General features: G+C 50.9%; 4 protein-coding genes across 4 annotated transcripts; 2 read left to right on the forward strand and 2 right to left on the reverse strand.

The window, feature by feature from the left end:
• Window positions 1–73: 73 nt before the first annotated feature.
• Window positions 74–854, forward strand: L3040_005450 (uncharacterized protein; the record flags this gene model as incomplete). The annotated part of the gene is made up of 2 exons (XM_066154525.1): window positions 74–202; window positions 321–854. The coding sequence occupies 2 exons, from the start codon at window positions 74–76 to the stop codon at window positions 852–854; spliced, it is 663 nt and encodes a 220-aa protein (XP_066011385.1).
• Window positions 855–5,128: 4,274 nt separating this feature from the next.
• Window positions 5,129–6,272, reverse strand: L3040_005451 (uncharacterized protein; the record flags this gene model as incomplete). The annotated part of the gene is made up of 3 exons (XM_007295965.1): window positions 5,129–5,420; window positions 5,468–6,143; window positions 6,236–6,272. 3 exons carry the CDS (start codon window positions 6,270–6,272, stop codon window positions 5,129–5,131), a joined length of 1,005 nt encoding a protein of 334 aa, XP_007296027.1.
• Window positions 6,273–7,523: 1,251 nt separating this feature from the next.
• L3040_005452 (uncharacterized protein) lies at window positions 7,524–10,501 on the forward strand (the record flags this gene model as incomplete). The annotated part of the gene is made up of 9 exons (XM_066154526.1): window positions 7,524–7,956; window positions 8,127–8,497; window positions 8,546–8,716; window positions 8,843–9,547; window positions 9,597–9,630; window positions 9,679–9,816; window positions 9,946–10,059; window positions 10,161–10,295; window positions 10,377–10,501. 9 exons carry the CDS (start codon window positions 7,524–7,526, stop codon window positions 10,499–10,501), a joined length of 2,226 nt encoding a protein of 741 aa, XP_066011386.1.
• Window positions 10,502–11,858: 1,357 nt separating this feature from the next.
• Window positions 11,859–13,874, reverse strand: L3040_005453 (uncharacterized protein; the record flags this gene model as incomplete). The annotated part of the gene is made up of 2 exons (XM_007295963.1): window positions 11,859–13,155; window positions 13,219–13,874. The coding sequence occupies 2 exons, from the start codon at window positions 13,872–13,874 to the stop codon at window positions 11,859–11,861; spliced, it is 1,953 nt and encodes a 650-aa protein (XP_007296025.1).
• Between the last annotated feature and the right edge of the window lie 157 nt (window positions 13,875–14,031).

The raw sequence follows: 14,031 nt of genomic DNA on the forward strand, positions 1-14,031 counted from the left end.
TTCTTTTTTTTTTACTTTTCTTTTTCTTTTTCTTTCTTTGACCAGCTCAATTCAATTGAAGCATCCACGAATTATGGTGGAATCAACAGACGCTCGTGTATCCCGACCTGGCATCATCGGGCCCGACTCTGGGCCTGAACCGCCATTCCCCCTCCGCATGGGGGGGACAGTCGTCTCGGGGTTTGGGAGAGGGTCGAAAGAGGTGTGTTGTTCTGCCCCCTTCCCACCGTCTCTTTTTCATTATGATACTACATTCCTGTGCCTCTCAGCCATCTCCCACAGTGTAGCTCGACTGACAACTTGCCTACCTACCTATCCAGCTCGGCATCCCCACAGCCAACATCCCCGTGGACACCACGCCGTGGATCTCGTCGGCCGAATCCGGCGTCTATTTCGGTTGGGCATCCGTCAAACTCCCCCCGGACCACCCCTCCCTCTCCCCATCCGCCGAATCGGCCTCCGCCGCGGAGCCCTCGACGAGCTTCACGGCCCCCTCCTCCGTCTCGGCCGTCCCGGCCCCGCGGCCCCCGCCCGCCGCCGCCGCCGCGGGGCTCGCGGAGCAGGGCTGGCGCGTCTACCCGATGGTCATGTCCATCGGCTTCAACCCGTTCTACAAGAACACGGTGCGGAGCGCCGAGGTGCACGTCATGCGGAAGTTCGCGCGCGACTTTTACGGCTGCGAGATGCGCGTGCTGATCTTGGGGTTTGTGAGGAAGGAGCTGGATTACGTGTCGCTGGAGGCGCTGGTGGAGGATATCCGGACCGATATTGAGGTTGCGGGGAGGAGTCTGGGGAGGGAGGCGTGGATGGGGACGGGCGACGATGGGTGGCTCTGGGGAGAGGGGGAGATTTGATGCGGATGGATGCGGTGAGGAGGGATCGGAGACTGTGTGTGCTGAACTTTTGGTGAGTTGGAACGACCAGAGAGAGAGAGAGAGAGAGAGACCGGTGAGCTTTCGGATTGCAATTCAGCGTTGATATTACTACCTCTTTTCCTCTCAATTTTTTTTCGCTACTTTACTTTTCATACTAAAGCAGTAAGCGAGCACCTTCTTTGGTTCGCACCTTCTTTGGTTCTCACCTTTGAAGGTACTACTTCTTTATTTTCGTTGCTGCTGCTCTTTTCATTTACTTGCCGCTAGCCAGGACCCTTCTTTACACGTGTATCTCGCTTACAGATTTCCCTATTTACAGCCTGGCAAAGCAAGGCAAGGCAAGGCGGTCAGATCCAGATCCAGATCCAGATCCAGATTACTTCACCTAGTACCTCCCAAGCCTGACAATTCGTTTCCACCAGCTAACGATCTTGTCATATCTCATCCAACAGCAAGCAAGCTCCCGCTCTCTCTTCCTCTACCAATTTCTTCTTCTTTCCATCTAGGAAAAGACTACATGCACTCCGTCATCCGTCATGCGTCATCCGCCGTCCGCCACTCGCTAATCTGCCAATTCTGCGTTCGAGACAACTACTCCTGCCCTAGTATGACTATACCTGTGTTTAATTACTGTATGCAATACCACCGATGAACGTGATCGGGAAGCCGCAGCCGCAGCCGCAGCTTACAGTTTACATATACATATACACATAGACATTATATCCGCAGGCCGCAGGATAGGGCGCATGGAGGACGCAGATTACAGATTGCAGATGTGGACAGGAGGACGGGACGGGGACGGGGACGGAAATAGAAACGGCTGTATGCTGTCTGCTGTCTGCTGTCTGCTGTCTGCTGTGCTTGTTTGTTGGTTTATGTATGTATGTATGTATTTATGTAGGTATGCATGTAGGGGGGTAGGGGGGTTATTTGGAATTTTACCGTTGTGCGGCAGGAATGGATTGCATGCGTATGTGTGTGTGTGTGTTTGTTTGTGTGTATCTGCTCTGTATATGCTGTGCTTGGGTTCGCTTGGGGAGATGGTTGTGCGAGCGTGCGAGCGTGCGAGCGTATGTATTCATGTTTGTATGTATGTGTGTATGTGTGTATGTGTGTATTCACGTACCACACGGTATAGGCGTAAGTATTACCCCTCGAGGGTGTCTTAAAAGTGTAGTTTCCACTTCAAACCCCCTGTTTTCCCTACCCTCGAGGGGTAATACTTACGCCTGCGACGTAGTATATATGTACGTGTGACGTTACACGTCCGGAAGCTCAACGTTGTGCTTGGTTGGGTTCGCTTGGATGGGTTTGAAGGGCAGGAGGAGGGAGATGTATATACGGCTGTGCTCTTTAATTTTCTACCCTTACATTTCCTTTTTGCTGTATCTCTTTTTTTTTTTTTTTTTTTTTTTTTTTTTTTTTTTTTTTTTTTTTTTTTTTTTTTTTTTTTTTTTTTTTTGCGTGGCTCTGACTTGGGGACGCGTTGTGGCCCGGTTGGACTCTTGGAGGTTTGGAGGGGGTTGGGCTGGGGGTCGATACGAGGTGGTTGGTTGGTTGGTTGATGCGCGAAGGAAGAAATAAGCGAGAGAAGAGCGAGCTTGGTCCTCGAGTACCGGTAGGTATGAGCCTCTTTCCTCTTTTTTTCTCTCTCTCTCTCTCTCTCTCTCTCTCTCTCTCTCTCGTGTTCTGGTCGTTGGTTCTTGTGGTGGGTGTGGTCGCTTGTTGATATACACGTACCTACATCGCTTTTTATGACGGATTCAAAGTTCTTGTATCGTTACAGTGTGTTTTTTGCTGGTCGACGTTGGGGAATCGCCAGCCTCCCTACGTAATGGATAAATACCTACCTATGGTAGGTAATAAAAACCATATGGTCTCCGCGTATCGTATCAGTATCGACCACCCCTGCCCCTGCCCCTGCCCCAACCTCTCCGCGCCCAGCAAAAAAAATGCGCTGGCTGGTTGGGGGCCCTGCCATCCTCTTTCTTTTTTTTTCTTAGTCCCCAGCCCAGTCCAGCCCAGTCCAGCCCAGCCCAGCCTTCCACCTTTCGCTCAGGTCGAAATACCATTAAAATGATTTCGGGCGCTGCTGATTTGGCGATACGGAACCACGGTACTCCTCCATTTACCACCACATTCACACGTCTTCTCAGCTATCTGCATTCCAACTGCACTCCCGTCCACCGCGTCCACCCCCCCACGTCACGATTTGCACGAGAGCGATCCTGAGATTGTTGATAAGGATAAAGATAAGGAGACGGAGACGGACACGAGAATCTCGGCTCTTGCTCGCTATTTATCGATCGATCGATCGATCAGCCTTGTTGATATTGTTTACTATTATCGAAATCCGATTTGTTTGGAAAGGTATGTCACACCACAGCACCACCTACCGTACCTCGCCATCGATCGCTCTATGGGCAGATCATAGGTTCTACATGGATGGAAGTACTAACTTGTACCTCGCAGATACAAACAAACAGATAAACAAAGAAACAAAACATAACACACATATCCTATCCTATCCTATCCTATCAGCAATACTACACACCCATCCCGCCTATCACCACCACCACAACCACCACCACCACCACAACCACCACAACAACCACCACCACAACCTCCTCCTCCTCCACCCACCCCAACCCCCAAAGCAAAACCCACACCCACACACACACCTCTCTCCCCCCCATCCCCCAAAATGGTCAAGCAAAACGACGTCATCGCCATCATAATCATCATCCTCTTCTTCGTCCTCGCCCTCATCGCCTTCGGCATCTACCACCTCGTGTCCGTCGCGCGCGGCTCCGTCGGCGGGAGCACCACCACCAGCAGCAGCGGCAGCGGCAGCGGCAGCGGGAGCAGCAGGAGCTTGGTCGATGATTAGAGGGAGCGGAGCGGAGTGTAGCGGAGTGTATAACACATACACATACACATACACATACACATTACACACAAAAAAAAAAAAAAAAAAAAAAAAAAAAAGACAAAGGAGATGGGACCGGAAGGGATGAAAGAAAAGAGATGGGGAGAAAAGAGGGGGATATACCAATTTGGCTTTTCTTTTTTTCTTTGCTTTCTTTTTGTTTTCTTTCTTTTTGCTTTTCTCGTTTTTTTGCTTTTCGGGATCTGTTCTTGTCCTTCTTGATGATGATGATGAGTGATGAGTGATGAGTAACGACGACGCTGATAACGCTGATAACAACAAGTATAATAACAACAACAACAATAATAACAATAATAATAATAATAGGAAGAGACGACCAATGAGTGCGAATGAGGGAGGAATAAAAGGAATGGATGGATGGATGGATGGATGTATGTATGTATATACCTAGCATAGCATAGCATAGCACACCTAGCATAGCACATGGGCGTTTCTTCGGATTTGGAACCGGGAGGGTGTGGAGGGGTTAGATATGTATGTATCTATCTATCGATCGATCGATCTATAACGAGATAGCAGAGCGGGTAGAGCGGGCGGCGTATAGAATGAACTGTCTTGTCTGTCGTCTGTCGGCTTGGGATATGAAACTTCACATACACATATACATACCTACTTACATACATACATACATCTACGTCCGCTCACTTCCAATCACGTGAAATCTGGTCTGACTTCTGCGAAGAGAGGAGATAAGTAGGTGGTTCAGATACCTACCGACCGACCCACGTGCTTTACGACGTGCGAGTTGGCGAAAGGGAGAGAGAGAAAATTCGCCATCGTTCGATCAATCAATCAGCCAGTCGGTTTGCATTTCTATGAGCATGCCATGCCGTGCGTGAAAGAAAAGGAACGCTCGCGCGCCTGCACCTCTCTCTCTGTACAGTACAAGATAGCATAGCAACCATTCGCACGCAAAAAAAAATTGTGAAATCAGTAGTTGGCCGAGAAGGAAAGCCCCAGATGACGCCAAGCTTGCTCGCCCCTAATTCAATTCACTTTCAATGCCATGCCATGCCATGCCATGCCCGGACTTGCTATCCATGCTCCCATGCCTCCCGCCTGACAAATGAAAATTTGGGGTTTTCGTATGATGATGTGTGTTGTTGTGCGTTGCGTTGCGTTGCGTTGCATCGCTGACAACAGCCTATGCGGGAAGAAGACTACACGTCTGCATCCCCATGCTCTCCACGGTCTTTGTATTCAGTAATGTCTTGTTGTTGCCCCTTCCACCAGTATCCAAGCTTGCGATAGTGATATGCTAAGCCTGTTCATCCCCCATCCTCTCGCGTCTTCCATGGCGCATTCAGCGGTATCCGTTGGACTTGGTGGTGTAGGTAGGTCCCACGCCACGACCAGAGTATGCGGAGCTGCCTTCCTCGAAGTAAGGGTGCATGCAGGCCTGCTTGGCGGAGATGCGACCGGCGGGGTCATAGACCAGCATGTGCTCGAGGAGGTCGAGTCCCTTCTCGTCAAGGTTCGAGCAGAGGGGGACCGACTCGTCGCGGATCCACTTGGGGAACGAGGGCTTGAAGTCAGGGAAGCAGGTCTTGTCTTGGACGCCTGGCCATTCGGCTTCGGTGGGGGTGCCTAGGAGCCTTGATCTGTTAGTAAAGATAGGTTTCGAGACAAGATTGGAGCATACTTGAAAATCTTAAAGATTTCGTCGATCTCCGAGTCTCCTGGGAAGAGAGGCTTGCGAGTGCACATCTCAGCGAAGATACATCCGACGGACCACATGTCTACACCAGTAGAGTATTGGCGACCTCCAAGCAGGATCTCGGGCGATCTGTACCACAGGGTGACGACTTCATGGGTGTAGGTTCGAAGGGGGACACCGAAGGCGCGAGCAAGACCGAAATCGGCCAGCTTGAGATTGCCGTCACGGTCAATCAGCAAGTTTTGGGGCTTGAGATCGCGATGGAGAACACGATGGCTGTGGCAGTATCTCACACCCTCGCAGAGCTGGCTCATGAACTTCTTGACCATCGCATCACCCAGGCCCAGTCGTCCCAGATCCGGACCAGAGCCTTCAGGTAGAGCCTTGCCTCTGCCACCATCGCTGACTGGGAGGGACTCCATGTACTTCTTCAAGTCGAGGTCGAGGAACTCAAACACCAGGTACAACTTGTGGCCGTCGGCGTGAACGATGTTCAGGAGTCGGACGATGTTCGGGTCGTTCATCTCTTTGAGGAGCGAGATCTCGCGGATAGCGGTACTGGGGACACCCTCATCCTCTGCCTCGAGACGGATCTTTTTGAGCGCAACGATACGGCTGTTGTGGAGGAGGTCTTTGGCCTTGTAGACGACACCGTAGGTTCCTGGACAAGTAGAAATCAGTATGTTGACCCGCGTTTGGCGCGGTGCAGGAGTGCGCCTGCAGACCGGTGCCCGCCCTGCGGTGTAGACTAACCTTCTCCAACCTTCTCCAACTTCTGGTAGTTCTCCATGATGACCTTTGGAGTTCGGGGATTCAGAGTGGTTGCAAAGGAGTGTCGAGGATTAATTGATGCAGATAAATCTGCTGCGTCGAGAAATCTGATGGTGGGGGCGGTGAACCTGAGGAGGGGTACTCGTCGTATGTTCTGAATCAATTATCGCCGGAAGAGTAGTCGTCGAGAGCTGATATCGGACGGATATTAACACAGTTGGGGGATTGTCGAAGAGACGGGTGGGCCGGAGTGTTGTCGTTGTTGTCGTCTGACGGTCGAGGGATGTTGGTGGGATGGTTTGATGCAAAGTAAACAATGGTCGGCGCGAAATCAATTTGCGGGACGTGTTCTGGGGTCGCGCTAAAGATAGATCCCACTGCCCGGCTCGGAATAACGTTTTTGCTCTTTTTCATCCTAACAAAGAACATGAAATTTGCCCACGCAACATCGCAACCTCGCAACATCCTTCACCTCTCACGTCTTCTCGTCTTCTCGCCTCCTTGGATATCCAACCTTTGGATATATATCTCTCCTGCCTACTCACGCCCCTCATCTTCCAGAGTTGGACTCAGGCACGAGTTCCACGATGGAGTTCGATCCGCAACTTGAACCAGAGCCAGAGCCAGAGAGGCTAGATTCCCATGAAAAAGTGCCTCGGAAGTTCAAAGATCTTTTCAAGTCATGGAAAGGCCGAGCAGGCAAATTGGATCCAGCCCGTGCTGAAGAGCTTGCAGGTCTGGCAAACGTCGGGCTCAAGCATCAAGACATTTCAATGTCTGTGCTCTGGCAAGCATTTCAGTCGTTTCACGTACCTCCTGGTCTCTATGGAAGCTTTCCTCTAACCCTTCCAGAAGTTCCAGCCGTTCCAGGAGTTGAAGCAGCGGGAACTCCTAGAGCTTACCACTCGACCAGAGTGCCGGGTAGGTGCATCTCTCTCTCTTTCTCTCCCGAGTTATCTTGCTCGTCAAGCGCGATTGTTGTTTTGTCAGGTGTATCAATCAATCCACCCCACTCTCTTTCTGACCTCCCCCAGGTTTGGTCGTTATACCCTCACTTCTCCCTCCTGCTATTCAGCAAGAGCTTCTTTCCAGATTGTTACATCGAGATCTCAATAATCCAGAGCACAACACAAATCTCCATCTTCACTACAATGTCCAATATCCGGAAGCATCATCGTCACATAGACATTCTTCCTCTTCCTTCTTCGCTGGCTCCCCTGAACGCGTCTCCTTTTTACCAAAGAATCCCGCAGAGCACAAGCCCCTCACAATGCAGCAGGCTCTCCAGAAGAAATTGCGTTGGATGACGTTGGGTGGACAGTATGACTGGACCAAGAAGAAGTACCCGGAGGAATCTCCTCCTCATTTCCCACCGGATATTGCTGCACTTATCCGAAAGCTTTTCCCAGATATGAAACCAGAGGCGGCGATTGTCAACATCTACTCCCCCGGGGATACGCTGGGCATGCATCGCGATGTGAGCGAGGAAGTCGACGAAGGCCTGGTGAGCATCAGCATAGGCTGCGATGCCGTCTTTATCATTGGCCTGTGCGACCATGATTCAGGTCTTGAGGTTCATTACGAAGTGCTGCGACTACGTTCTGGCGATGCGGTTTACATGACAGGCAGGTCGCGCTTGGCTTGGCATGGCGTCCCGACCGTGGTTTCCGGTACTTGTCCAGGATACCTGGAGGAATGGCCGGGTAAGGAGTACCCGAGCTGGAAAGGCTGGATGCAAGAAAAGAGAATCAACTTAAATATCCGACAAATGTTCAAGACTCAACTGATACAGTCCCCGGCGTTTGACTAACGACGCCCACTCTTGGGTTTTGTATCGATCCGCGCTAAAGTCACCGCTAACTCTTGGGCAAAGTTCCCGAGACTACGGGAGCCTCCGTGCAGTCCGATCATAAAAGGTTGTATTCCCTCCACCGCTTTTGCCCGACAATTTTCTTGTCTGTTCGCAATAGGATGATGATCGACTGGAAACGGTTAGGGGAGAAGAAGCGGGACTCGGTCAACGCACTCATCCCTAAACCATGGCTTCTGACCTCACCTCTCCCGTCGGCGACTGAACAGCGAGATGTCACCGGCAAATTTATCCAGAAGTATCTGTCGCCTAGAGAAGTTGAAATTACGGAAACCGATGCCGTCGGTATAGTCGAGAAAACAACCTCAGGAGTATGGAAAGCCCGAGAAGTTGCAGAGGCTTTCTGCCACAGAGCAGCTCTTGCTCACCAAATGGCAAGCGATAAAAAATCCTCGACCGGAACGCCAGCTCATCTCTCATAGGTCAATTGTCTTCACGAGATCTTCTTTGACGCTGCTCTTGCCGATGCTCAGAAACTGGATGACTATTATGCAGAGTACAACAGACCGGTCGGGCCTCTTCATGGACTTCCAGTCAGTCTCAAGGACCAGTTCCATGTCAAGGATGTTGAAACCACAATGGGATATGTTGGCGTAAGTGAAAGTGTATTCAAGTTCCTGCTCTTCGTTTGACCGTGTGTTCTGCCGTCCGAGGCCTGTAGATCTTGCCATTAGCGGTAACAGTGAAATATTCTTAAGCTTGATACTGATTTGCTGCAGTGGATCGGTACATTTGAAGGCAAAACAGGAACCAACAAAGAGAAAGCCTTCGAGAGTGAAATGGTCAGAGAACTTCGACATCTCGGCGCAGTACTTTATTGCAAGACCTCTGTCCCTCACACTCTCATGGCAGGTGAAACAGTCAACAATATCATTGGCTATACCTGGAACCCCAAAAACCGCAACTTGGCCACCGGAGGAAGCTCTGGAGGGGAAGGTGCTCTCATTGCTCTGAAGGGTAGTCCAGTAGGCTTTGGCACAGATATTGGCGGGAGCATCCGTATCCCAGCCGCTTTCAATGGACTTTACGGTATCCGTCCTTCGAGTGGGAGAATGCCCTACGAAGGTATGGCAAACAGTATGGACGGCCAGAACTCGATTCTCTCCGTCGTTGGCCCGCTGGGTACTTCCGTAGGAGCGTTGAGATTAGTCATGAAAGCCATACTCAGTCAAAAGCCTTGGCTATACGATCCTCTCGTAACCGAGATCCCGTGGCGTCATGAGCAGGAACAAGCTGTGCTGGACATCGTCAAGTCTAGTGGGGGTGGCCAACTCGTGTTTGGCATTATGGCCGAAGATCGTGTAGTCCGGCCGCAGCCTCCTGTTCGCAGAGCAATCGATATCGTTACCAAGCTGATTGAGAATCTGGGCCACAAAGTCATGACTTGGGACCCTCCTGATCACTCGGTGGCTGCCGAACTCGCAGTAGGTGCATTTTCGTTCGAGTTGGGAACATGTCATTGACATTATTTAGCTCAAAACATGGATGTTCGATGGTGGATCTGATGGTTTGTCACACTATTACCACCGACCATGGATTTACTAAAAGATCTCAGTACATGGTGCATTTGCCCTCTCAGGCGAACCAATGGCCAACCAAATCGCATCAACCTATGGTATTCGTAAAGAAGAATACACCGGCTCCCAAATATGTGCCGTTAACGTCGCCAAACGCCAATACCAAAAAGCTTACAGTAGGTGCAAACACCGCCCCGCTTCCATATTCCAATTTTCGACCCCTCAGACAGCATAGAGATCCGAGGATTCTCAGACATAATTCCGCTTCCCGGATATGATCAGAAACAGAGCTAACTTGAGTGAAGTGGACTACTGGAACTCAACTTCCTCAATAACTGGCACCGGCCGTCCCGTCGATGCCGTCATCGCGCCACTCGCCCCGTTCGCGGCTGCCAGACCAGATATGTATAAATACTACGGTACGTATGTCTCTTTAAATCGGTAGCTAACTTTTTTCTTCTGCCATGTAGGTATGATTTTGGACATGTAGAGGTAAAAAAAACTAAACGTGTTTTGCCAGCCTATACGGTCTGGGTCAATCTCCTGGATTACTCAGCTGCAGTGCTGCCCGTTATGACTGTGGACAAGACGTTGGATGTTGTGGATCAGGGCTATCAGCCACTGAATGCGCAGGATAAGAAGGCTTGGGAAGCTTGTGAGTGCTATTTATTATCGGTGAAGATGGGGCACTGGGCTGGCTGTTCAGGAAGCCTTTCTGACGTTGACACTCTTACAGATGATCCGGATCTTTACGATGGAGCGCATGTTTCCTTGCAAATTGTGGGAAGGCGGTTCCAGGAAGAGAAGGTACTTGCTCTTACCGAGTATCTTGGCGACGCATTGGGGAAGCACGTTGTATGAAGTACCGAGTCGATGCCAGATATCATCTTTGCGAATTAGCCTACCTCGTTCACGAATCACGATTCGTTTGCTTTTTTCTCGGTGGAATTAATATTTCTTCTTTTGCCGACTATAGCCGCCCTCCCCATGTCTGAGATACGAAGTTCCAAGCAGCTTCGAGAGTCCATGCCACGGAAGTGCACGGTGCCAGTCCGCGGGGTGGTTTTCGGCCATCACAGCTGTTACTCCGAACGGAGGCTTATTCCATCTCATAAGTACTTCAGCCCTGTGGCCCCTTCTTGCTCTATCGATTTGGCGAGAAAGGCGCTACCGGACACATATATGGAAAGTATCCGAGATGGTTCGAGTAGAACTGGCTCTTTCACAATACCAGCTAGCTGAAAATATGTCGCTTGCAGTCACAGTTGACAACAACGCTATAAACACGTGATCCATCATCACCTGTACCCTCCACGCAAGCACAAGATCGATGTCTGTCGGCTGCTCGAAATTCTTATCAACTGCCAGTAATTCCTTGATCGACAGACACAGCTAAGAATCATAGCAGAGGATGGATGGATGAATAATACCTCACCGTATCAGTATGGCAACAGCCAGCCAGCCTCAGACAAGTTTCAAAATATGCATGTATGTATGATTTATATCTTACCTATCTATATCCTGGAAAGTGTTCCCGATTCCAGAATGTATAGCCTGTATATATATGTATATATGTATAGCGTATTACATACACTACAATTCACTACAATTCACTACAATTCACTACAATACACTACAATGCAATAGCGATCCAATACAACCCACAAACCACGACCCCAGCTTCTTTCTTTCTTTCTTTCTTTCTTTCTTTCTGCATGAAGTAAAAGTCCGCCCGTACGTTCCCGCTCTCACTTCTGAGTCTGAGCATATCCAGATAAATGTGGGGAATATATATATATATATACATAAATACGTACAGGTTCAGAGCTGCAAATGCGACGATACATCCTCCTCTGCTCTAATCTACTCTACTCTATTCTGCTCTATTGATTTTCAGGCACTAGCCAGCCAGCCAGCCCACTTTTCAGTCTTGTTCCGACATCTAAAATTCGCGTGCTCGCTCATAGGCAGGCAGGCGGCGTTCTTTTCGTTCTTCGTCCTCGACTTCTCTTGTACTACACCAAACAAATACTCGTAATGTCACCAGTACTTGTGATCATACACCTTCAATCCAGGAGCACCGTCTATACACGCACACGTCTCGTATGCCATTACCGCTAATGACTTACTTCGGTCTTCTTTTTCTTATTCTTTGTCTTCTTCTTTTTCTTCTTTTTCGTCTTCGTCTTCTCTCGCTGCGGCAGGCTTACGCTCACCATTAAGCACCAATCCTCACATACCCTGGCACAACCTGGCCCTCCAGCCCCTCCATCCTCGTCGAGATATCCAAATCACTCCTTTGCTGCTGCTGCTGCTGCTGCTGCTGACCACCACTATTACCATCACCACCACCTCCATCACCTGGGTTGCTATTACTCAGCCTCAAGCTCGTTGACGCTGACCCATTCATCCGACTACGCCCCATCTCACTCATCTGCTCCACATAACTATCGTCGTCGTCCATATCGGCGTCCGCGTCCGCGTCCGCATCTGCGTCCGCATCGGCGTCAGCATCGGCTTCGCTTCCATCACCAGCTGACGCTCCCATCGGCGTCATGACGGGACTGGTGATGACCGGTACCGTGCTTTGCGCTTGAGCCTGAGCCTGGACCCCGTTTCCATTTCCACTCTCTTGAGCGTTCCCGTTCGGATTTTGGTGTTGCTGAGGTTGTTTGAGCTGTTGAAGTTGGGGGGGAACGCTGCTCGTTGCGGAGTGCGAAGAACCACCGCTCAAGCTCCTCTGCGCCGCGAGCCCACTTCCATTCCCCGCGCTCCCCCTCGCCTCCCTCACCACCCCCTTCCACCGTCCAATGGCCCGTTCAATCACAGCATCTAGCGGCATGTTCCCATCTAAGAGCGTGAGCCCCGTAGAATTAGCTTGCATGCCCTCATCAGCCATCATACTCAGCAGCGGCGCCCCAAACGCAATGGTGCTTGGCGGAGAAAGCTTGAATTCCCGAGGATGCTGCAGCCTGCTTAATTCATCGACTTGCTGTCTCAAGTGTGCTGTTTCCTGTTTATGGAAATCGCGCTCTTTCTTTAGCTTTTCTATCTCCTCGGATTTGCGGCCGATGCCACGGGCGAGTTCCAGTGTCCAGATCTCGCTACGTTTCGGCATGGGGAGGGCGGTCCAGTGGCCGAAGGAGATGTGTAAGTGCCTGGATATCTTGTTCTCGAGTTCCGTGGCGGCTGCTTCGGCTTGTTGGGCGACCTCTGCGGGGTCTTCGAGCCCGAACATGGAGGATTGGGGATTGAGTGGGTAGGAGAGGTCGTCAGGGGGGGTGGTAGTGGCTATTGCTACCGAGACTCGCCACTTGTGGAATGCGGCTGAGAAGTGGTCTACCAGGGCGTGGTATTGGGTTTCGCCCGGGGGGTGGGTGGACCAGGAGTTTGTAGTAGGGATGGTGGTGCTTTGGTATAATGTTGGAGGTGGTGGGAGGCAGTGGAGAGCCAGGGAGGGAAAGTCGAGCTTCAGGGGGTCGTAGTCAAAGATATCGGGGCCGTCAATACGTTGCCTATGGGCATTTAATCAGATAAAACTTCTCCCAGGGTTGAAGGGGAGGAACAAGGAGACATACTTCGCAGCTCGTATCGACCCCAACAGCTCTCTCAACGCCAGTTCAGCAGCCTTCGCATTATCTAGCGCATCGATCATCTTTTGCTTCTGCTCAAACGTCGTCTTGGCGAGCATCTGCTTGCTCACCGACCTATTCCTAGGCTCCAACCTCCTACTCGCATCCCTATCCTCCCCATCCCAACTCCTCGCCATACTGTCCCTCGGTGGCGGGATGTGGTTCATCACACCCGTTGACTCCCAAGTCCCCTTGTTCAAAGAGAAACCTGACCTCCTCTTGTAATGGATTCCATCTCCCATACCATCTTCCCTCTTCAGACTCGGCGACTCATTCCCAGACTCCGGTCGTGGGCTCCTCCTGTCATGAGCGCCCGGCGTCCCAGCTGGTGTAGAATCCTCCCTCCTAGAGTTCCTCGACCCCGAGGTCCTTGGCTGTCTCCTTGTGATCCCCTCTCTCAGCTTCCTGATCTCAATCACATCATGTATCCCGTCCGGCGCCTTGGGGTTTTTCTCCTTGATGTACAGATCGAGATGACGGCCGAGGGACGACGAAGTGAACTGCTGGGCGCAGAAAGGACACGCTTTGTCTTTAGGAGCTTTGTTCTGCCCGTTGACTGACATGTCAGCGTTGGAGCCAGGGGTTCCTATTTGCTCTGCCATGGTTCTCGACGCCGCTTGCTTGCGGAGTAGCTTCGTATTATGTTTGCATTTGTGAAGCACTCAGCATGATTCTCCTCGGTGGTTGACTAGGAAAGGAGAAGGAGAAGGAGGTTGAGAAGCGCATAGGAGGATCCGGGAGAGAAATGAAGGGAATACA

This window comes from Drepanopeziza brunnea, assembly GCF_022702325.1.
Source record: "Drepanopeziza brunnea f. sp. 'multigermtubi' strain 214-2 chromosome Unknown ctg9, whole genome shotgun sequence".
Lineage (NCBI taxonomy): Eukaryota > Fungi > Ascomycota > Leotiomycetes > Helotiales > Drepanopezizaceae > Drepanopeziza > Drepanopeziza brunnea.